This window comes from Myotis myotis, unplaced genomic scaffold, assembly GCF_014108235.1.
Source record: "Myotis myotis isolate mMyoMyo1 unplaced genomic scaffold, mMyoMyo1.p scaffold_m19_p_3, whole genome shotgun sequence".
NCBI lineage: Eukaryota > Metazoa > Chordata > Mammalia > Chiroptera > Vespertilionidae > Myotis > Myotis myotis.
This window is the reverse complement of record NW_023416335.1, coordinates 130658757-130681275: the sequence shown is the minus strand read 5'-3', so window position 1 is coordinate 130681275 and position 22519 is coordinate 130658757. Positions and strand designations below refer to the sequence as shown.

The 22519-nt window shown below is 36.7% G+C and overlaps 1 protein-coding gene across 2 annotated transcripts in view; it reads right to left on the bottom strand.

Annotated features, from left to right (window-relative positions):
• Positions 1–2755: 2755 nt before the first annotated feature.
• Positions 2756–22519, bottom strand: part of CUNH12orf50 (chromosome unknown C12orf50 homolog) — a 29075-nt gene continuing 9311 nt past the window's right edge. The window contains exons 3-12 of one of the 2 annotated variants that reach the window (XM_036297117.1): positions 20070–20228; positions 17332–17409; positions 17137–17250; positions 14741–14851; positions 12242–12337; positions 10244–10360; positions 8505–8609; positions 8074–8280; positions 6158–6250; positions 2756–2781 (exon numbers count right to left, since the gene is read on the bottom strand). In XM_036297117.1, the coding sequence (XP_036153010.1) occupies positions 2756–2781; positions 6158–6250; positions 8074–8280; positions 8505–8609; positions 10244–10360; positions 12242–12337; positions 14741–14851; positions 17137–17250; positions 17332–17409; positions 20070–20228 (1106 nt within the window). The remainder of the gene's footprint in view (positions 2782–6157; positions 6251–8073; positions 8281–8504; positions 8610–10243; positions 10361–12241; positions 12338–14740; positions 14852–17136; positions 17251–17331; positions 17410–20069; positions 20229–22519) is intronic. The other variant, XM_036297119.1, reaches the window with a different exon arrangement.

Below are 22519 nucleotides of genomic sequence, written 5' to 3'. Positions count from 1 at the left end.
GTGAATTTGTCATTTCATTTAAGACCTACTCACCTACCTTGGGAGGATCCAGGAATGACATTCAAGCCCTACTTCACATTTGTGTCCCCCCCCCCCCACCCCCGCCATAAAATTTATATGTTGAAGTTCTAACTCCCAGTGACCTTACATGGAGATTGCATTCTTACAGAGATAATCGAGCTAAAATGAGGTCATTAGGGTGGGTCCTAATCTGATATGACTCAGGTCTTTAGAAAAGAGGAAATTTGGACATAGCACACACAGAGAGAAAATATGATGTGAAGAGACACAAGGAGAAGATGGTGATCTACAAACTAAGGAGACAGGCCTGACACAGATTCTCCCTCATAGTCCTCAGAAAGTACCAGCTCTGCCGACACCTTGATTTCAGACTCACAACTGCCAGACAATGAATTTCTGTTGTTTGTGCCACTCATTTTGTGGGGCTTTGTTACAGGAACTCTAGAAAACTAATATACCAAGCATCCAAAAAATGCTATTTTTAGCACTGCTGCATTTTGAAAAGAATAGAATCATTGAATACCTGTCAAATGCATTGAAAGCTTTTGTAGGTACTAGAAAAGCAGCTGCCCACCACTGATATCATAGATGCACTACTTTTATATTCAGGAATAAGCAAGGAGAGCTTCCTGTGGGCTTCCTAAATTTTTTGGTTGTCCACTTACCTCTGTCATCCTCTATCATCTCTTATTTTAGATAGGGTTTGCTATCTTTTTTCTGTTTGGTTTCTAGTTTACCCCACTTAAACTAATTTTATTTTCCAAAAATCACAATAAAAAGAGGGTTAGTTAATTCCATCATATACTTGATTCTTTAGACAAAGTTTTTCATAATAAAAATTTCCACCTATTCAGGAATAATACATGCACACATTGGAAAGAATGACATTCAAGCCCTCCTTCACATTCTTCTCATTTCTTACTGATTCTTCAGCATTTCGAATGTAATAAAGATACACACTGAGAATCTGTACTTCAAGAAAGACATCTTGAATTGCCTTCTTAGAACCCTTCTTTCTTCATCATTAGTTGAAGCTTTGGAAGGACACAATCTGCTTAAGTGCAATTATAGGATGTTTCCTCCGAGCCTCCTTCTCGACAGCTTTTCTGCTCAGCTCTTATAGCCTTCTCAGGTCTGTCAAACCAAGATATTTTGCTGGCAGAGCGTTAATTTATATCTGCTCTATTTGTGAAAACAAAATGATTATATCCTCATGTGTTTGAAAGTGGGTAACAGAGCACCATTAGAAGTCAGAAACTAAGATGTATTAATTCACAAGCTGGAATCACATCTTATAAAATGTTTTACAAAATATTTCTAAGAGCACTGATCTCCACTTCCGAATAGATATTGAACAAAAGGCTACCAAAAACCATAAAATGCATGTAAATAAAAATACAGGCTCCCAAGTTTTAGTGAAGTTCTGAGCTTTAATGAACTCAGAAGCATAAAGGTTACAAACTTATAAAAGCATCATTTGAAAAATTAATTACTTATATTGCTTTCATATTTGTTTTTAAGTTTGCAGAACAAATTTTTATTTGTTTAATCTTTATTGTTGAAAGCATTATATATATCCCCTTTTTCCCTCCTATTGACCCCTTCTAGTCCCTTCCCCCACCCCAAGGCCTTCATCACCCTATTGTCTGTGTACATGGGTTATGCATACATGCATACAAGTTCTTTGGCTCATCTCTTTCCACCCACTCACCCACCCCTGCCTTTCCTCTGAGATTCTACAGTCTGTTCCATGCTTCTATGTCTCTGGATCTATTTTGTTTATCAGTTTATTTTGTGAAGAACAAATTTTTCATTTCAGTCACGCTGCAGAGGAAAATTTTTTAAATTACATAATTATTATTCCAGATACACAATTCTAAACAAGTACAAAAGAAATGGAAATACGTTTCAAATGGTATCTCTCTTACATTTGTAAGCATTTGTATTCCTGGAGTCATAAAAGCCTCAAATACCTCACAAAAACTTTTGGGACACCAGGTTATTAATTCACATTTTTTCCCCTTTATCAAGTCCTTTTCTCCGATAGGATCATATAATTTTTGTTTTCATAGTAAGAAAAATGTTTATTTTTCAGCATTAAATGTAGCACATAGCAGATAGATTTTGTAGTTGCCAATTAAAAGACATTGTTCAGCAACTGCCCTGCATGATAAACAATCCTTCTCTTTCTATAGCACATCAAAGTGTATTTCTATTAGAATTCCTCTAACATACTCATCACCAAATTGTTACCCTGGGACTTCATTGAATTTGTTTACACTTTATATCTGTTATTATAGCTGAAGGCCAAGCTTAAAATCTAGGTAGAGAAAGAAAATGTGAGGTTTCTCCTGTAAAGAATATTGCAAAACAGACATCAAAGGCACAATTTTGCTCCTCAATCTGTTCAATCTAACTTAGTTTACAGTTAAAGAATGATTTTAATTGTCAAACTTTTAAATTTTATTAAATGTTGTGGCAATGCATCAAATGAATTCCAGACCTATATAAATACGCAGGCAGCTGTTTGCAATTTGCATTTTTATCAGTTGTGAAAGAGTACAATGTACTTCCTGCATCTTATTTTCAGAATTTGCATTTATCATCTTTGGCTACCCAGTATACAGTAGGGAGTACTTGAATATCTCATTCTTTGAATTTTCATTTTTGATTATAAATCAAATGATGTCTGGGACTTTTCTTTTTCATTTTTCTCTTCTCTCAACCTGCAGGTTTACTTGCTCCCATTTCTTCTTGGCTCTAGTAAAACACAAAAAATATTTCAATTATTTTTTTTCAGCAATCTTTAAAGTACTGCCATGTTGCATGTCTTTTGCTAATTACCATAAATCTAAACGCAAAACAAAAACGAAGCTATTGTTTTAATTCATAAATTGTCTGAAGCCCATTCAAACTAATTCCACCTTCTTTCTGGAGTTTTCTGGGTTTTGGATTTGGATGGAGGACTGGGAAGGAATGGAAAAATACTATATATAAGGCTACACACCATGGAGCAGCCAGAATGAGCAGAATGAATGTTCCATCCTATGGAGTCAGTACCGCCACCCACACCAGCTATGTCTCTATCAGAAAGGACATGTGGCCTCAAGGAAGGTTGGCAATGAGAAAGACATCTCTGATTGCCTTCAGGAACTTTCCTCAATTCCTAACACACATATTCCTCTCCTATTGCATTATCTTCATAGCAGCCAATGACATTTTTCCCAAAAGACTCCTCTTGCCCATTTATATTTCTGTGGCCTTGGCTCGCAGATTTTTTTTAGAAGAATAGACTAGTGGCAGCTGGTGTGTTCTGCTGCCTGTTTCTAGCAGTCCATCTGCCCACTGGGAAATGCTGAAATCGCTCCTCTGTGCCCTAGTAGGAGGTGTAGGGGAGGAAATACCAGCTAATCTTTCTCTCTTACTCTGGTGATGAAAACAACTGGCATGGATAAGAGTTTAAGGGTCACAAATTCCCCAGTCAAAAGCTTGGGTAAATAAGAAAACTAACTTTATTTTTTACAACTGGTTTTTATTTTTTGACTGTAAGTCCCCATTTTGTCTGATGTAAAACTTATTGGTACTTGGCACAAAAACTTTATCAAATTCTGTGATTTCTTAGTTGATTCATATTTATATTTCAATCACATTCATATTTGAAATTCTTTCTCAGGGTTTTTCTCCCTCCCACATCTCCCTGCTGCTTATCCTAATTTCTAGGGTTGGGACAGGGAATAATGTTTGCTGTTCTGTGACAACTGGGAAAAGAAACACTATTTCAAAAATCTCATGTCTCAATAAGATTTGGACCATGTGCTGGTGAATGGTGGCCCAAATACACAGACGAAGGTTTCTCAATCTTGAATGTGCATCCTGGGGATTTTGTTAAATGCAGATTCTGATTCAGCAGGTGTGAGATGGAGATTCCACATTTCTAACAAGTTCCTAGGTCAGTGATGGCGAACCTATGACACGTGTGTCAGAGGTGACACGCGAACTCATTTTTTTGGTTGATTTTTCTTTGTTAAATGGCATTTAAATATATAAAATAAATATCAAAAATACAAATCTTTGTTTTACTACGGTTGCAAATATCAAAAAATTTCTATATGTGACACGGCACCAGAGTTAAGTTAGGGTCTTTTAAAATGCTGACACGCCGAGCTCAAAAGATTCGCCATCACTGTTCTAGGTGATGTCATTGCTGGAGGTCCTCAAGTCATACTTCAAGGAACAAGGGTTTGATTGGTGAATAATAGCAGAGCAATCTGTTGAGGTTCCAGCTGCGCTCTCCCCTCCAATAGGACCTAACCAAAAAGGTGTCTTCCTGCTGCTATCAGTCCCAGCCAGGAGGCTTTGTGTAGACCCACTTGTCCTCTCTCCAAGAAACTCACTCTCATTGAAACTCACAGGAATAGGTGATGCTCTCCTAAGCAGACGTGGAGTTGGGAAATTTCAAGTAGTCTCCAACCCTTTCATCTTAGACATGGCTTGCTCTACACCCAACCCACCACCAGATGACACTGAGAAATTCTCTTCAAAGCTTCCCCCACCCCCACCCCTCCCCACCGTACCCCCGCTAGGTTGCCTCTGGCAAGTGCACTGCAGATCCGCTTTATGCTCAGGTTCTTATAAACTTCAAGGGAAATTCTGTCATTGGTCTTTCTACACCTGGGTCCTGGCATAGCTGAGGTGGTGAGAGAAAAGAAGAAAGGGACAAGCGAGTGGCTTCACATTGTATCTAGTCTCCTGCTGCTTCTCCAGACCCTCCTTATCACTCTCCAGGGTTGAAAGAAAAAACTGGTTTTGTCAGTTCGCATCCCATCACATCCCCTTTCCTCTGCTGTGCATGGGTGGTGCATGTTTCATGGTCGAAACTTAAAGTCATCCGCCCCCTCTCCAAAATCCTTCTGTAATTCGTGTTTAACTATCTGGGATGGGAGGGAGAAGGCTGCTGGAATAAAAGAGCAGTTACTGGGACGGTGCATGGGTGAAAAGTACATCCCTTAATGCTCCAAATAACTCCCACCCACAAGGAAACCATGGGAGAAAAATGTGTGACTCAACAATCTGTGGTTTTATCTGGGATTTCCACTGACTTTTCACTTCCTTCCCCCTAAAATTAAGTGCCATCATATGTAAAAACCGATACAAAATTAAGAGAAAATATAGTCAATTAAATTGTGCTGCAACAGAATTTTCTTGCAATGCAATATGTTTGGGAAAGAAATGGGAAAAAGGAAAAAACAATTGACTCCAGTACATATATATACAAGCAAGTCTGCGTACTATGTCATTGCTGCACTCAAAGGAGTTTAGAGAAATACTGCTTTAGAAAATCCTAGCTATTTACTTTGGGAAGGGGACAGTTTCTAGTCTGGATATGTTCTAGTTCATTCTGGAAAGCTCTTGTATAAAAGCATATGAATTTCAGATGATTCTGAAAATTCTAGGCTACTGATCTAGGAATTCCCTCTCTATAACTTTTCCTGAAACGTTCAATTTTCTGAGAAGTAAACTGAAACCATTTTACCTCGTGTGGTTTTCCAAACCTACTCAGCCAGCCCCAGAATAAGCCAGGAGAAGACATCAAGATTTTTAGCAAAAAGACCATCTGAGGTTGGGTCTATAAGCCTCTACCCTGGGAGATTCCAAGGGTCCCACCCCCTTCCCAGAGAAAAGAACACAACAAAGGGAACCCACAGTCATTATGAACCTCCTGACCCGAAAACTGTATCTTAGGGGACCTATAAGTCTCCACCAGCCAATATTTGTCGATGGTGAACAGAGTAGGGCTTTAATACTTTGTTTCAAAAATATGGTTTTATATATTTGCTTTGTGGTTCAACAAAGAATGCATCTTAACATGTTATATAATCCTGCAGCTGCTATGCTTGTAGCTAAGGAGCGAAATATGTCAAAAGATTTTTGGTAACACATAAAAGTAGGCAAAGTAGAACACAGTAAAACAAAGCAAAATTAAATTGCTAGTAGAAAAAGGTCTATGAAACTCCAAGTAATTATGTTCATATATATCATGAAATTGTTCAAATTTCCTAAATTATGTTCCTTGAGCTTGAAAACTTGTCACTCATTTTTAGAATTGTATAATTATTAAATATTAGTAAAAGTTTACCTGTATATATCTTTTGAGTTTTTGAATATGCTTTTGAAAAAGGAATTCTTTTTCGCCAAGCTGAACCATTATATGGTGTTGACATATATTTATCTGAGAGAAGAAAAAAAAAAAAAAGAAGACTGAGTTAAATATTGTATAACTTTAAAATCATATTCTAGGAGTTTTTCAAATTTATAAACATCTGAGATGTAATTCTCTAATTCATGTTACCATTTCAAAGCTAAGGGATCAGTGACAAAAATGAGCTTATTAAGACTATTTAAGTTATCAATGAACATAGGTACACATTCTCTTAATTGGCTGTCCAGGTCCTCAAATAAGACTGTAAGCCTAGAGACTAAGCTAGAGGAGAAAATAGTATCTGAATGAGATAAAAAATATTTCTTTGCCTTGTTTAACTATGATTTTTTCATGCAATTCTGCTAATATTTATAGAAGGAAGGAAGGAAGGAAGGAAGGAAGGAAGGAAGGAAGGAAGGAAGGAAGGGAGGGAGGGAGGGAGGGAGGGAGGGAGGGAGGGAGGGAGGGAAGGAGGGAGGGAGGGAGGGAGGGTGTGAGGGAGGGAGGGAGGGAGGAAGGAAGGACCAGGCCAGCAGGGAGGCGGCGCCCAAAGGTAGGAAGGAAGGAAAAATGAAGTAGGAGATACAGCTCTACTCCCTTTTCCCTCCATGAAGTGACTCCCATGATAGCAGATTGCTCTACCATAGAGAACTTATTGTCCCAGGAAACCAAAGCATGTATATACTAACTTGGTCTTAAAATGTCTATTGAGAGCTCTAAATTTAACTCTCATCTAGCAATGTTGCATTTGCGTTTCCAAGTATGACTATGCAACTGTGATTCTCAACGCCTGGTCCAAAATACTAAAAATGGATTTGCTCTTTCTCTTGTTGGCATTTGCACTAATGATGCAAAGGGAATAGTGAGTATAACAGTGGCCACCTTAACACAAATATAGACAATGGCACAAAACTATTCTGAAAGTCACTGTATTCTTCACAGCCACTTACGAACAGGGAAATATAACAAAATTAGTAATAATGTCATGATAGTAAGAAATAAAATTAAAAGCCTTTTTATTAACCTAAGAGTATCCTTATTTTTACATCATTCTGTTTGAAAACAGGAGAAAAACAATTTAAATAAAGTTAAATTCAAGTTAAACTGTAAAACAAAGATCCTAAGTGAGACACAGAGTTTTCACTCATGTTTCACAAAGTACACAACATTCAGAACGCCACTGATCAGGCTGTGAACAGAGGAAAATATAAGCATGCAGTTACAGGGAATTGAGTGGCCTTTTCTTAGTTGAGAAAAGTTAAACCCAACTTTGAAAAAGCAAAATTTGTCTGAGACAGGAAGAAAAAGAGATTTCTTCCCTCCTCCCTTGTGGCCTTGTACTTCCTGACATATACCATGATTTTGCCTATTACGTGATGAAATGATTTAGAAGCAATCTGGGCATAGTGGCAGAGACAAGGGCTTGTCAAAAATATTGCAGTTAACCCTCAAACTAACCCTTTCAGAAAGTAATCATGAAGGTCTAGAGAAAAGACAAGGCGTGGGCCTGAAATGATCCTTGAACAATGCAGTTAGTGCAACAAGGAAATGTCAAGCATCTGCAAACAGCCCTCAAGAGTGAAATAAAGCTATGCAGGGGGAGCAAAGTGCAGTGCTCTGAGACACAGTGCTAGGAAGCTTCAGTGCCAAGTCATCTGCACCAACATATTTTTTTCCACAGCCTTTGAGTCACGTGCACTCCGGCATATGGAAGAAACCCTTCCACTGGCTTTCTCAGCTGGTGGTGATGGCCTGGAAAAGGAAAAGGGGAGTAGGTAGCAGCAAAGATTCATTGAGCCACCAGGAAATTCCACGGGAAAGCAAACCACAGACCAGTAAATAAAGAGCCCCACCTGGACAGAGATTGAGTTTGGGTTCCTTGTTCGCGTTGACTTTATTGTAGAAGCCATGTGTGGGCCTGCTGCAGGGAGGTGCGTTTAATGAGACAGTCCTGACAGCAGCATCCCTCTGAACGTGGATATAGGATGCATTCTCAGCATTTCTGTCTTTATTACTGCGATGGTAACTAGTTTTATTTTTTGGATTTGGGGTCTGTAGTGCTGTAAAAAAAAAGGGGGGGAGTGAGGAGAAAAAAAAGAGCTGGTTTCATACCAATTAATAACACTGGAAGACAATGCAAGCTAAAAGAACTAAGTTTATTGGAGTTGGGTTGACACCTAAAATAACACATTTCACAATTTGATTTTCAGGTATAAAATATTGTTTGATATTTAATATATTTTCAAATTACAATTTAGAAATATCAAATATAGAGACACTCTACCTCTCCGCACTCCTTGGCCAGGAAAGTTCTTTGGTTCATCATAAACCCATTTTCTTTTTTTCACGCCTTTAAAATGAGGCTTCCTCACTGGCTGGACATCATTCACTTAGAGGAAATACAAATTTTTACAGTTTTTTAAAAGATGCTTTCATCTGAAAATTAGTGTAGGTGATAATTACATATCTGTGCATTCACACGCCACGCAAGAGGAAAAAAAATAATTCACCATCCTAATACTTTACTTTCCAGAACAAAGGGTGATTTATTTTTAAATACCCCCAAAAAATCTATCTTGAAAATACATGAGAAAACGTTCAATAATTAGCATTCCTCAGAGAAAAATGCTTGTCTTCAAAGGAATGTGTGGATTCCTTTTAAAGAACATAAAATTGCATTCCATACATAATTATGTGTCTATCTCATTACAATGTTATTACAAGTAGTTTTGGAATTGCTATTTTGAACATAAAACTTTTTATACATTTTTAGTCAAAACTATGACTTCTGAGGAAGTTGGATTAATGTAAAACACTTTTAGAGAATTTTACCTTTTCCTTTTAAGATCTTAAGAAGTTTTGAGTGTAGATAGTTTAGTAAAACAAGACCAAGTAATCAGAATTTATGTGTTAATATTACTAGATTATTCACTTCCTACTTGCATAATTTTTCATCAAAAATTTTATATGCATGCTAAATTTTCCAGAAATTTTTAAGGTATATTTCTCCAGACACGCTAAAATAATTTAGTAGAGAGGAGCATTCTTTGTTACTTCTCGGTAGAGCAGCGGTTCTCAACCTGTGGGTCGCCACCCCTTTGGCGGTAGAACGACCCTTTCACAGGGGTCGCCTAAGACCATCCTGCATATCAGATATTTACGTTACAATTCATAACAGTAGCAACATTACAGTTATGAAGTAGCAACGAAAGTAATTTTATGGTTGGGTCACAACATGAGGAACAGTATTTAAAGGGCCAGAAGGTGGAGAACCACTGCAGAGGGATCCTGACTATTCACACGTAAGAAATGCACTGTGTGGATTGCATTGGCTCTCCGTAGTGGACCGATAAATGTCTTGCTTTTGCTCTCAACCTCAGCTTAAGCATTAGGCCTTCAATGAGACAGATTCTCCGCCTCCTGTGCAAATATCATGCTCCACGCTTAATTCTCAAGCTCCTGCTCCTAGGTTTTGGAAACCCTATTTTTAACAAATGCCACTAAACTGAGCTTCTTGAGGGTAAAGCATCATAGTTCCCTTAGTGCTTATCTGGGACCCAAGGATGATACATGGGTTCAACAAATGAAATAAGGGAAAGGAGAAAGGATGGAAGAAAACAGAGAGGAAGAGTCATGGGTCTTAATTGTATCACAAAAAGTAGCTTAGGAGTGCTGAATGGCAAGGAGAAGCCAAACCAAGAAAAATAATCCAAAACATAATAAAAACCTATCATTGTATTCTATTATGGGTTACATTAAAAGGGCAACGCTAATGAATCTTCTGAGAAGGTTGTCTACTATTAATTTTAATACTTAAATTAAAATAGTGGGAAAGTATATTATTTACTAGGACCTACATCACAATTCATTGCCAAGCTAGTAAAATAATGTTGTCTTTAATTCTTAATCTTGAATAATTTTTAAACCATCCTTTTTAAATTTCTTTTTTAAGATTCTATTTAAGTAAGCAAAACAAATCCATGGTAAGACAAATATATCTAAGGCCAAAAAGAGAGCTCTCACTTGAAGAGGGGTCCTCTCTGCACTTCAAACTGATATTCTCAGTAGCATTTAATACATGCGCTGTAGGTGCTAGTCGGGTAGCTAGGGAACGGTTTGGATGAGGACTGTCCTTGTTGTCTTTTAAAGCAAATTAAAAAAATAAAACGTCAGTATTAGTAAAAGAAGTGTCTCGGTTGGTATTTCACTTTTCAAACATTATATGATGGGCATACTACTTTTAAAAATATACATATGTATGCTAATTTTTAGGATGCATTATTGAAATTTCCTAATCACTGCCTAGAGTCCCCCAAATTTGTCACTAACAAAATGTTAAAAATCCAGTAATACAGCCATTATTTTCAATATGTAAATTACATATTTGTGGCAGTATTTTTAATAACTCCATTTTTAATAACTCCATAAAGAATTAAAAGGTTATCAATTTGACATAAAATGTGCCAATTTAAATTGAGATCCCAAAAATATTTCTTTTTAAAAAAATATATATTTTATTGATTTTTTACAGAGAGGAAGGGAGAGGGATAGAGAGTTAGAAATATCTATGAGAAAGAAACATCGATCAGCTGCCTCCTGCACACTTTCTCCTGGAGATGTGCCCACAACCAAGGTACATGCCTTTGACCAGAATCGACCTGGGACCTTTCAGTCCACAGGCCGATGCTCTATCCACTGAGCCAAACCAGTCAGGGCAGCCAAAAATATTTCTAATGTAACAACTTTCACTTGTTCTATGCTTTGGAGCAGGACTACCCAACAGAGCTCTCTTCAGTGACGAAAATAGTCTAAACCACTAACTAGTCTCTTGTGGATAATGAATACTTGGACTATGGCTAGTGCAACTGAAGAGCTGGGTTTTTTTGTTTCATTAGATTTTGTTGTTGTTGTTGTTAATCCTCGCCCAAGGATATTTTTCCATTTATTTTTAGAGAGAGTGGAAGCAAGGGAGGGAGTGGGGAGAGAGAGAGAGAGAGAGAGAGAGAGAGAGAGAGAGAGAGAGAGAGAGGAAAAAAAAAATCAGACACATTGATCAGTTGCCTCCTGCACGTGCCCTGGCCAGGGATGGAACCTACAACACAGGTACACTCCCTGGACCTGATATCAAATCCATGACCCTTTAGTGCTCGGGGCCCACTCTCCAACTACTGGGCACCACCGGCCAGGGCTCATTTTAATTAACTTAAACAGCCATTATCAATTTGACATAAAATATGCCAATTTAAATGAGTAATAGCTACTGTAATTAGTGTATTTTTTGAGTAGGGTGTTTTGTTTTTTTGTGTGTGGATTAGGCAAAATTTTTTCATCTCTGAGAGAGAAAGGAAGAGAGATTTACATAAATTTTCCATTAACAATCCTTGAATTTGATTACAACTGCCTTTTCCTATTCTTGAGAACATTTATTAGTGGAAGAAAACAGTAGATGAGGTTGTTTAATATTTAGATGGAGAATATGTAATGTGACTGGGAGAGCTGCCCCACAGAGAGGTACCAGTTGGGAGATTTTAAGCATGGTAAGGGCATCATAAAACATTGAGGGAGTATTTTATTATCGTATATATTGATTATTTACAGACTATCGTTAGTAATAATTATTAAATGGGGAAGTCATCATGAGATTAAAACTCTTCACAGTGGTCAGAAACAAAGCTTTCTAGGAAAATGCAATCATACTGAGTGCTTGAAGTAGGAAAAAGAAACTAAAAATGACTTAGTACTACCATTTAAGAGAACCAATAACTTTAGAGCTAGCAAGACTCCTAGAAATTATGTAGCCCTACAGGCTAATTTTTCAGGCTAATCAGATAAAGCGCCATGTTCAAACAATTAGGGACAGAGCCAGGACTGGAACCTTAGGTCTCTTGACTCCTATTTAGTGTATTTAGCGAAAAGCTTTATTTATTACTTTGACTATTATGTATTTCCACAAAAATTAAGCTTTATGTTTAATGCATCAATTCGAATTAAAATTGATTAAAATAATAAATGGTTTATTACCTTTAGTATTTGAACATTTCGACATGGTGATTTCTTTCTCTTTCTTTTCATCTACTCCGAGAAATATGATCCTCTGTGGAATGTAGCAATCACCTCCTATGATAGTACCTTACTGTTAGTGGCAATGATGGCAGAAAGCTTTACAAAACTACCTTTCAGTACAGGATTATCACTTCTATAACATCTCTTTTGTCCACTTCTTTTTACACAGTTCTCAATGATACCAACCCCACCTCAATATATATCATATATGTTTAGATTAATATATATAAATGTATGTGTATATGGATACATAGTATGAACACTTACATACTGATTGCAAGAAAATTTACATAGTCAACACAATTAATTTGCCTTTAACGTAAAATAATCTTTCACCATTTAGAGATAGAGTAAATATAATTTATCTTCCATATATCATCAGATATATGAATTCAGGTTTTTTTCCTTAAAGATCTTCTATTTTTCAGGATAAATATCCACAGCTGTGTTAAATATTGCTTATGTACTTAATTTTCAGGTACTTCACCACACAAGTCACCCTTTCTCAACATACAATAAGTGTTTTAAATGACCTTTTTTAAAGGTGACACCCAAATGTGAGCTGCCCTGTACAGAAATCAGTGAAACTAGTATAATAATATTTGACATTTATGGAGCCTTCTTTTATATGTCAGACACTTGCCTGAGTACTTTAAATGACTTATCACATATACTTATCTTCCTATACTCCTCCTAATAATTCAATGTGAGTTTTACCTTAGCTGTTTGCTAGATGACACATGTTACTGAATCATTTTGAAATCTTGTGGGCAACAAACATTTATTATTCCCTTACAATCTGTACCATGTCAGGTCTTTTCCAAATTGAAGAAAACCTACTATTAATGTCTTGATCTTTTTTTCCTTAGCTTTAATAAGGCATTTTTAGAATTAAATTCCCTGGGGTGACATTGATTAATAAGATTATTCAGATATCAAGTGTACAATTCTATGATACATCATCTGTATATTGCATTGTGCGCCCACCTCTCAAAGTCAAATCTTCTTCTCTCACCATTTATTTGACCCCTTTTACCCATTACACACCCGCCCCTTCTTCCCTCTGGTAACCACCCTACCGTTCTCTGTGTCTATGAGTTTTTGTGTTTTTTTCTTGTTTTTTTCATTTGTTGCTTTTTTTACATCCCAGATATAAGTGGAATCATACAATTCTTCTTAATTTTTTCTGTCTGGCTTATTTTGCTTAGCATGATATTCTCAATATCCATCCATGTTATTGCAAATGGTAGTACTTAATCTTTTTCTTATGGCTGAGTAGTATTCCATTGTATATATATGTATCACGTTTTCTTTATCCAATCATCTAGTGAAGGACACTTTGGTTATTTCCATGTCTTGGCCACTGTGAGTAATAATGCAATGAACATAGGGGCGCATATATCTCTCTGAATAAATGTTTTGGAATCAGAAGATGGGTTGCTGGGTCATATGGTAACTCTACTCTTAATATTTTGAGGAACCACCATACTGTTTTCCATAGTGGCTGTACCAGTATACTTTTCTGGCAGCAGTGAATGTGGGAATGAGGTTTCCTTTTCTTCCACAACCTCTCTAACACTTGCTATTACTTGTCTTATTGATAATAGCCATTCTAAGAGGTATGAGGTGGTATCTCATTGTAGTTTGATTTGCATTTGTCTAATAGCTAGTGAAGTTAAGCATCTTTCCATATCTCTCTCGGACATGGGTATGCATCTCTTCTTGGGAGAAGGGTCTGTTCAGGTCCTCTGCTCATTTTTTAATTGGATTGAATGTTCGTTTGGTGTTGAGTAGTATAAGTTCTTTATATATTTTGGATATTAACTCCTTGCTGGAGCTGTTGTTTGCAAATGTCTTCTTCCATTTGGTCGGCTGCCTCTTTGTTTTGTTGGCTGCTTCCCTTGCTGTGCAGAAGCTTTTTAGTTTGATATAGTCCCATTCATTTATTTTTTGCCTTTACTTCCCTTGCCTTTGTGGTCAAATTCATAAAATCTTCTTTAAGACTAAGGTCCATAAGCTTACTATCGATGTTTTCTTCTATGTAATGTATTGTTTTAGGTCTTTAATCCATTTTGAGTTAAAATGCAAGACCTTGCTGATCCTAGTTTGAGTTTACTTTGTTAAACTTGGCTCATTGTTCCAATATATTAACTTCCAGTCACATGTAAATTTTATAAACACGTCTCCATTCACCCACTCATTTAATTGTCTAAACATAATAAAGGCAATTATTTTACAAATATTTACAGAGAACACAGCAATTGCCAGATATTCTACTACAGGGATTCATCTGGGGCAACTGATTATGTGCAGTTCCTGGCCTTAAAGAGCTTACCAAAAGCCAACAATAAACATGGCAAATGATTTTGATGAAACAAAATTAGTTATAAGAGAAAATTCAGACTCATTTATTATATAAAGATATATTGAGGATCAACCAGTAATAAAATAACTCACCTCCATTTTCAAAAGCAACAATGTCAGTCCTTGGTTTCCTATCCAATGATGCTTTGACCTCACCGTGCCTTTCAATTAGGCTAAATTTTGTTGGAACTGTAAGACCATCCCCTTGAAATTAAAAAAAATATAATTACCCCAGGAACCATTGAGTGCTTACATAAGTTTATGATAGAATTCATAATGATAGCAAAAAACCTAAAAATTAATGAAAGAATTGTTTATATAATTACATGATGAACAATAAATTACATGAATTTTAAGCACATTTTATAATTATCAGGAAAGTGTCAAGAAAATTTATTTTCCTCTGTGGATAATTAATAATGACAATTTAAAAAATTTAAGCAATCTAACATTATCATGTGTACATAATGTATTTAGATTATTTAATTTTTCTTATATAATGAATTTTGTTATATTTGTTTATATCTATTCATTATGAACAAATTGAGTAAAAAGTATTACTCGCTATTGACAAAAATGCTAATTATACTGTGATAAACAATTCTCACCATTTCCCTTATACATGTCCAATTTTCTTCTCAAATAAACCATTAAAAGCAGAATAAAAGAAATATGACAGTCTAATAAAACACGTGATTGGAATCTAAACCAGGAAAAAAATCTTCATTTTGCTATAAAAGATATCAATGGAACAGTTCAGGAAATTTTTCCTGAATTTGCTATTTATACTCCAGTTATGTAAGATATATGTATGAGCATCATGTATGAAACTTACTAACAATTCAAAAATAATAATAACAATGTGTATATTTACAGAGAGAAAGTGAAAATCACATGTGTAAAATGTTAACATTTGGGGAAATCTGGGTAAAGAGTGTTCATGAATTAACTGAAATTATTTTAAGATAAAAAGCTTTTTGTTTCTTTTTTTATTGATTGATTTAAGAGAGAGAGAGAAAAAGAAGCATTGCTTTGTTGTTCCACTTATTTTGTGCATCACTGGTTGCTTCTTGAATGTGTCCTGACAGGAGATGGAACCTGCAATCTTGGCATGTCTGCAACCTGCAAACTGAGCTACCCGGGAAGAGCATAAAAAGCTTCTTAAAACATATTATAAAGCCAAAGTGCATATAATTGTCTTTATTATCTACCATTTTCCATATGCATTGCTAGCTTGGTTTCTTCATTTTTGTTTTGTTATTGTTTGGGGGTTCTTAGGGATTCTTTTTGTCTGGGTGATCTGTAATGTGAGCTCCTACCTCAACTAGCTCTTGCTGATGGTTCTACCATCTGATGGAGTGTTGCTGCCACCTAGCGCCATGTGATTAAATGGTTTGTAAGACAGACACTTTGTTTTTATTTATTTATTCATTCATTCATTCATTCATTCATTCATTCATTATTTTTTAATCCTCACCTGGGGATATTTTTCCATTAATTTTTAGAGAGAGTGGAAGAGATAGGGAAAGACAGAGAGAAATATCGATTGAGAGAAACACATCGATTGGTTGCCTCCTGCACGCCCCTGACCAGAGCCCCTGCCAAGAGATAGTGCCCCTGACCAAAAAGGAACCTGGGATACTGTGATCCGCAGGCCAGGGCACTATCCACTGAGCCAAACCGGCTAGGGCCAAGATAGGCACTTTAATCTTTATTCTATACTCATATTGATCCTGGGAGGCTTTCCCAACTTTTTAAAAATTTCATTTTATTTTTTTAGGTAGGAAGAGATTTAGATCTCTCCTACTGCTGCAAAACTGTTTTTTTAGCTCATCCTAGTGGCAAGAAAATTATATAAATGTATGGCATCTATGGATTTTCTCTGAGTTCTTGGTTTTGTAGCCAGAAAACAATGTTCTTATCTTGCCAAAGGAAACATGTTCACCAACAGCCAAATCAGATTCACCAAAATGAGAGTCACCAAAATCAGATTCACCAAATATCCATGAAAGTCACAGCCTTGGAATTATCTGCCTAAATCACCCCTGTAATTGTCTGATACACAAAAGGCACTCATTCAATGAACAAATGTACCCTTGTTCTGTCACTAATGTCATTGTATGGATCTCCTTTAGGGCTAGGTTGCCTTTTCTATTCACAAATTTCCTTTTTCACATGGAGATTTATTTTTATAGAGAAATAAAATGATCAAAGCAAACTATTTACAGAAATACTGTGAAGTGTTTATATAGTGTCACCATGTATTCATGAAGTCTTCATTTTGTGCTCTTCTGGGAAAGCTTAATTATATTAATAGCAGCTTTTTATATTAAATTTAGGTCACACAATAAAAAAACTTCCTTATCACTCTCAATCTTGATGTACCATTTATCACTTAACTCTATAGTATATCTTACTAACTAATTTACAGCCTATCATACCAAGTATCTCTGAAGCATTACCTTGAAATCTGCCATTTAATTTCTTACCTTCTTGTAATTCACTGCCATTTTCCAAAGGCTTTTCTACCTCTTTTTCTGGTGTAGAGGCTGTGCTTTTTGATGATGAAATATCTGGAGGCGTATGTACCCTGTAGTATTCACCTAATCTCCCATAAGAAAAGTAATGGTTAATATATTTGTCACATCAAGTACTAGAAAATCCACAAATGTTTGATTTCTTACCAGATTTATAACACATCTCCTTTATTGCTCTTTTTTCTTCAATTTCTTCAGGAGTCTTTGTCCATAAACTTGAAGCATCTATAAGATATATAATTTTAAAATTAAATTGTCCCAAAGCCAAATAATCTGAAAATGTATTAACCAAAATGAAAAATCCCATTTTTCTCATGGATAGATTATTTTTTTGCTATTTTAATTTTTTAAATCAATAATTTGTAGACTGGAGAATATTTCTAATTTCTATATTTCACATATTAGAATCAGTCAAGAGAAAAGAAATGACTAATTATACATTATGTGTCTTAAGCTGGAGCTACAGATTCACATGCTGAGATCATTTTTGTTTGTTTAGAGCAGTGGTTCTCAACCTGTGGGTCGAGACCCCTTTGGGGGTTGAACGACCCTTTCACAGGAGTCGCCTAAGACCATCGGAAAACACATACATAATTACATATTTTTTTTGTGATTAATCACTATGCTTTAATTATGTTCAATTTGTAACAATGAAAATACATCCTGCAAATCAGATATTTACATTACGATTCATAACAGTAGCAAAATTACAGTTATGAAGTAGCAACGAAAATAATTTTATGGTTGGGGGTCACCACAACATGAGGAACTGTATTAAAGGGTCGCGGCATTAGGAAGGTTGAGAACCACTGGTTTAGAGGAAGATGTGGGTAAGGGAAACATGGAGCTACAGCAGACAAAAACAGAATATTCACTGGGGTGGCCTGTAGCTCACAGAAAGACACAGTCCAAGCAAAGACAGTGGGAGTTTATTTTTCAGCATATTTATCTTGTTTGTGCATATATATTGGCAGCACAGTGTTGTGATAATATAGAAGGAGCAGGATAGACTAGGATGAAAAGGAACTGAGTTCTAACCTTGTTTATACCTTTGCAAGGATTACTTGGGATAATGCAAAAGATAGGGCTTTATAAATTATTAGAGGCCTGGTGCACAAAAATCTGTGCCCTTGGGGAGGTCCCTCAGCCCGGCCTGTGCCCTCTCACAGTCTGGGACCACTCAGGGGATGTCCACCTGCTGGCTTAGGCCTGCTCCCCAGGGGACCGAGCCTAAGCTGGCAGTCGGATATCCCTCTGGCAGCCCAGGAGCCCTCGGGGGATGTCCACTTGCCAGCGGGGACCAGGCTGCAGTTGGACATCCTTAGTGCTGCTGAGGAGGAGGGAGAGGCTCCTGCCATCACTGCTGTGCTGGCAGTCATCAGCCTGGCTTGTGACTGAGCAGAGCTCCCCTTGTAGGAGCGTACTGACCACCAGGGGGAAACTTCTGCATTGAGCTTCTGCCCCCTGGTAGTCAGTGTGTGTCATAGTGACCAGTCATTCCCAGTCGTTCTGCTGTTAGGGTCAATTTGCATATTATTCTTTTATTATATGCCTGGTTCATGGGTGGGGGCCAGCTGGTTTGCCCTGAAGTGTGTCCCGGATCAGGGTGGGGGTCCCTCTGGGGTGCCTGGCAAGGATGGGTTAGGGGCTGAGGGCTGTTTTCAGGTTGGCCACACCCCCTTCAGGGAGGGGGGTTCTTCTGCTGGGGTGCCTGGCCAGCCTGAGTGAGAGGCTGAGGGCTGTTTGCAGGCTGGTCAAGCCCCCCAGCAGGGACCCTCACCCCTTGAGGGTGTGGCCAGCTTGGGCGAGGGGCTGATGGCTGTTTGCAGGCTGGCCACAACCCCTTCAGGGTGGGGACCCTGCTGTGGTGCCTGGCCAGCCTGAGTGAGGGGCTGATGGCTGTTTTCAGGCTGGCCACAACTCCCAGCTACCCAAGTTCCCAGTGGAGGCTGGTTGGAAGCAGGTATCTGGGATTTATTATATTCTATAATTGAAAATTTTTTGCCTTTAGCAGAGGCCACAGCTAGCCAGGGCAGGCGGGAAGCTTGGCTTCCTCCATCACTGGGGCAACCAGTCTCCTGCTTGCTCCAGCTCTGTGGCTGCTGGCCACCATCTTGGTTGGTTTAATTTGCATATAGTCGCTCTGATTGGCCAGTGGGCGTGGCTTTGTGGCATAGCGAAGTTACGGTCAATTTGCATGTTTCTCTTTTATTAGATTAAACTGTTCTATGGATCTCTATAATGTTAAGGATTAAATGTGAGACCGATAGATGTAATGCAATAAATAGATGGACACAGGCATATCAATGCTAAATTACATATAAGTAAAATAAGTGAGCCTGGCTGGCATGGCTCAGTGGTTGAGCATTGACTCATGAACCAGGAAGTCATGGTTTGATTTCTGGTTAGGACATATGCCCAGGTTGTGGGCTTGATCCCCAGTGCAGGGCATGCAGGAAGCAGCCAATCAGTGATTCTCTCTTATCACTTATATTTCTATCTCTCTCTCCCTCTCCCTTCCTCTCTGAAATCAATAAAAATATATAAAAGATAAATAAAAAGAGTTTATTAAGCAAATGAGCAGTGAAAACTCTTTAAAAAATAAGAGATTAATATCCCTACAAGCAACTTTACATATTTAAACAGGAAAACTGTCTCCCACCCCTCATACAACAAAAACCTTCTAATCCAAATAATAAGCATGTATAGACATAGAGCAAATTACAACATAATGAATTTAGCATACTTATTAAATTTAAAGCTATTTCCTCATCAAAATATGCCCTTATATATTACACTATAAAACTCTAGAAGTAAAAAGATATGTTGAAAATATTATGAGGTTTTTGAATGTGCATTGTAAATCTGAGAAAAAGTTTACTAACCATTCTGCTCATTTCCTTCCTCCTCTTCTTCCTCAAAGTTGGTTTTTAAAACTAAAGGATGTTGAATGGGTCGTGATATATTCTCCTGAGGTTTCAGGGGCTCCTGACTCTGGGTTGGGGGTGGAGTTCCTTCCTGAGTATCTTTTTGTAGTGTAATATCTACAGAGAAAATGCAACTTTTCAGTCTAATCAAAATATATAATGATCAACCTTTGTTCTCCTGATTAACTGTATATTTATGAAAAGGTTATTAAACTAACATAAAAAATCAACAGCCTAGATGGTGTGGAAAGTATATTAATTCATACATATTAGATAGTAATTTAACCAAAAATTGGTATATCACACACTTTTGGTATAAGTCAAAAGGGATCACAAGCATTACCATATTCTTACATTAGATCTGCAGGATAAGGCTATAACTTAATCACATTATGACAAATTAACAAAGTCAAGCTCACTTAAGGCATAACTTATGCTGGCAGAGTTTGTGTGTCTTATTTGGAAGTAAGAAAAAACGATGCCTTCAGATTTCTCTATTGGCTACACAGGAGTTAGACTAGCCAAAGCTCTAGGTCATATTTAAATGTTCTCTGACCTTCATAACTAACCAGCAATTAATGGAAGTGGCTAGTGAATACTGTACTTTTTATAATTACTAAATCAACTTTCTTTGTTTTCTACACCAATATTTATCTAATCTGGCTAATTATCAGAGTCAACTAAAGAAAATTTTCAAAGCATCTTTTGGATCTCTGCTTTCTAAATTTCTGGTTCAGCAGGTCTGGATTAAGCTGGGAAATCTGATACTGTTGTTTCGATATCTCAGGTAAATTATAAAGGCAGCCAAGTTTGGAAACCACTGCTCCAAATCAATGACCTTCTAACTGGGGTCCTGGGTCATGAGAAGGCTTACATATCTATTTTTATGCCAGAATTAAATGATCATGATTACTGTAGCTTTGTAGTAATTTCTAGATTTTGAAGTCAAGTGTGAGTTTTTCAATGTTATTCTTTATTTTCCATATTGTTTTTACTATTCTGTGTCCCATGAACTTCCATATATATTTCAGAATCAGCTTATCAATTTCTGTAAATAAGTTGAAATTTTAATAAGGGTGGCATTGAATCTATAGGTCAAGTTAATCTATAGGTCTATAGGTCAAGTCAGTATTTTCATATTAACAATAAAGCCAATTAATAAACAATGGTTAGCATTTATTTTTTTTAAGTTTAATTTCTTTCAAAATGTTTTATAATTTTTGCACTTCTTTGTTAAAATAATTTATAAATATTTTATTTTATTGTAAGTGAACTTTTTCACTTAGTTTATTTATTGATAGTATATAGAAATATAATTATTGTATATTAACCTTGTAGCCTGCAATCTTTAGAATTTTCTAAATAAAAGATCATGCCATAAAGATAGTTTTACTTCTTCCTTTTCAATATGAATGCCTTTAATTGGCTTAATTGTCAATTGTCCAAGTCTTCTGGATTGAATATAACTGGCAAGCATGAGCATCCTCATCTTGCTGATCTTAGGGAAAAAGCTTTCAGTCTTCAGTATTAAGTATACTACAGGATATATACAAAAAATCCACAGCTATCAGATTGAGCAAGTTCCTTCCTATTCAGAACTTGTTTAGTGTTTTTATTATCATGAGACAATGGCTTTGTCAAATGCTTTTCCTTCATCTATTATCATTAACATGTGTTTTTTGCCCTTTATTTTATTGATTTGGTGTATTACATTGACTCTTTGAAGTTAGACCAATCTGTATGTCTGGGATAAGTCCTACTTGGTTATGTACTACAATCCTTTTTTAATGTTCTTTAATAGAGTTTGCTACAATTTTATTGAGTAAAACAAGGGTTATTTGAGCACAAGCACTACTATACCATAACAATCTGATAACTGAGAGGGCTACTAAGTGATTAATAGGTGGGTAGTATATATACCTTGAATACACGAGAAGGAATGATTCATGTGCAGGGCAGGACTGAGCAGGACCATGTGAGATTTGATCACGTTACTCAGAACAGCATACAATTTAAAAGTTATGGATTGCCCTGGCCAGTGTGTCTCAGTGATTAGGAGCATTAGCCCATGCACCAAAGGGTTGCAGGTTTGATTTCTGGTCAAGGTCTCATACTTGGGCTGTGGGTTCAATCCCGGGGCCAGGTCAGGCTCATGTGGAGAGACAACCAATTAATGTCTCTCACACATCCATGTTTCTTTCTCTCCCCCCTGCCTCCTTTCCACTCTCTCTAAAAATCAATAAAAAAATATGTGAAGGAAGGAAGTGGAAATAGTTTTAGGAGAAGGAAAAATATTAATTTTTAAAAATTGTTTATTAAAATATTTATTACCCTTTTAAAATTGTGAAATATAGGACATATACAGGACAGTACACAAATCATAAAAGGTATAATGTAACAAACATCAC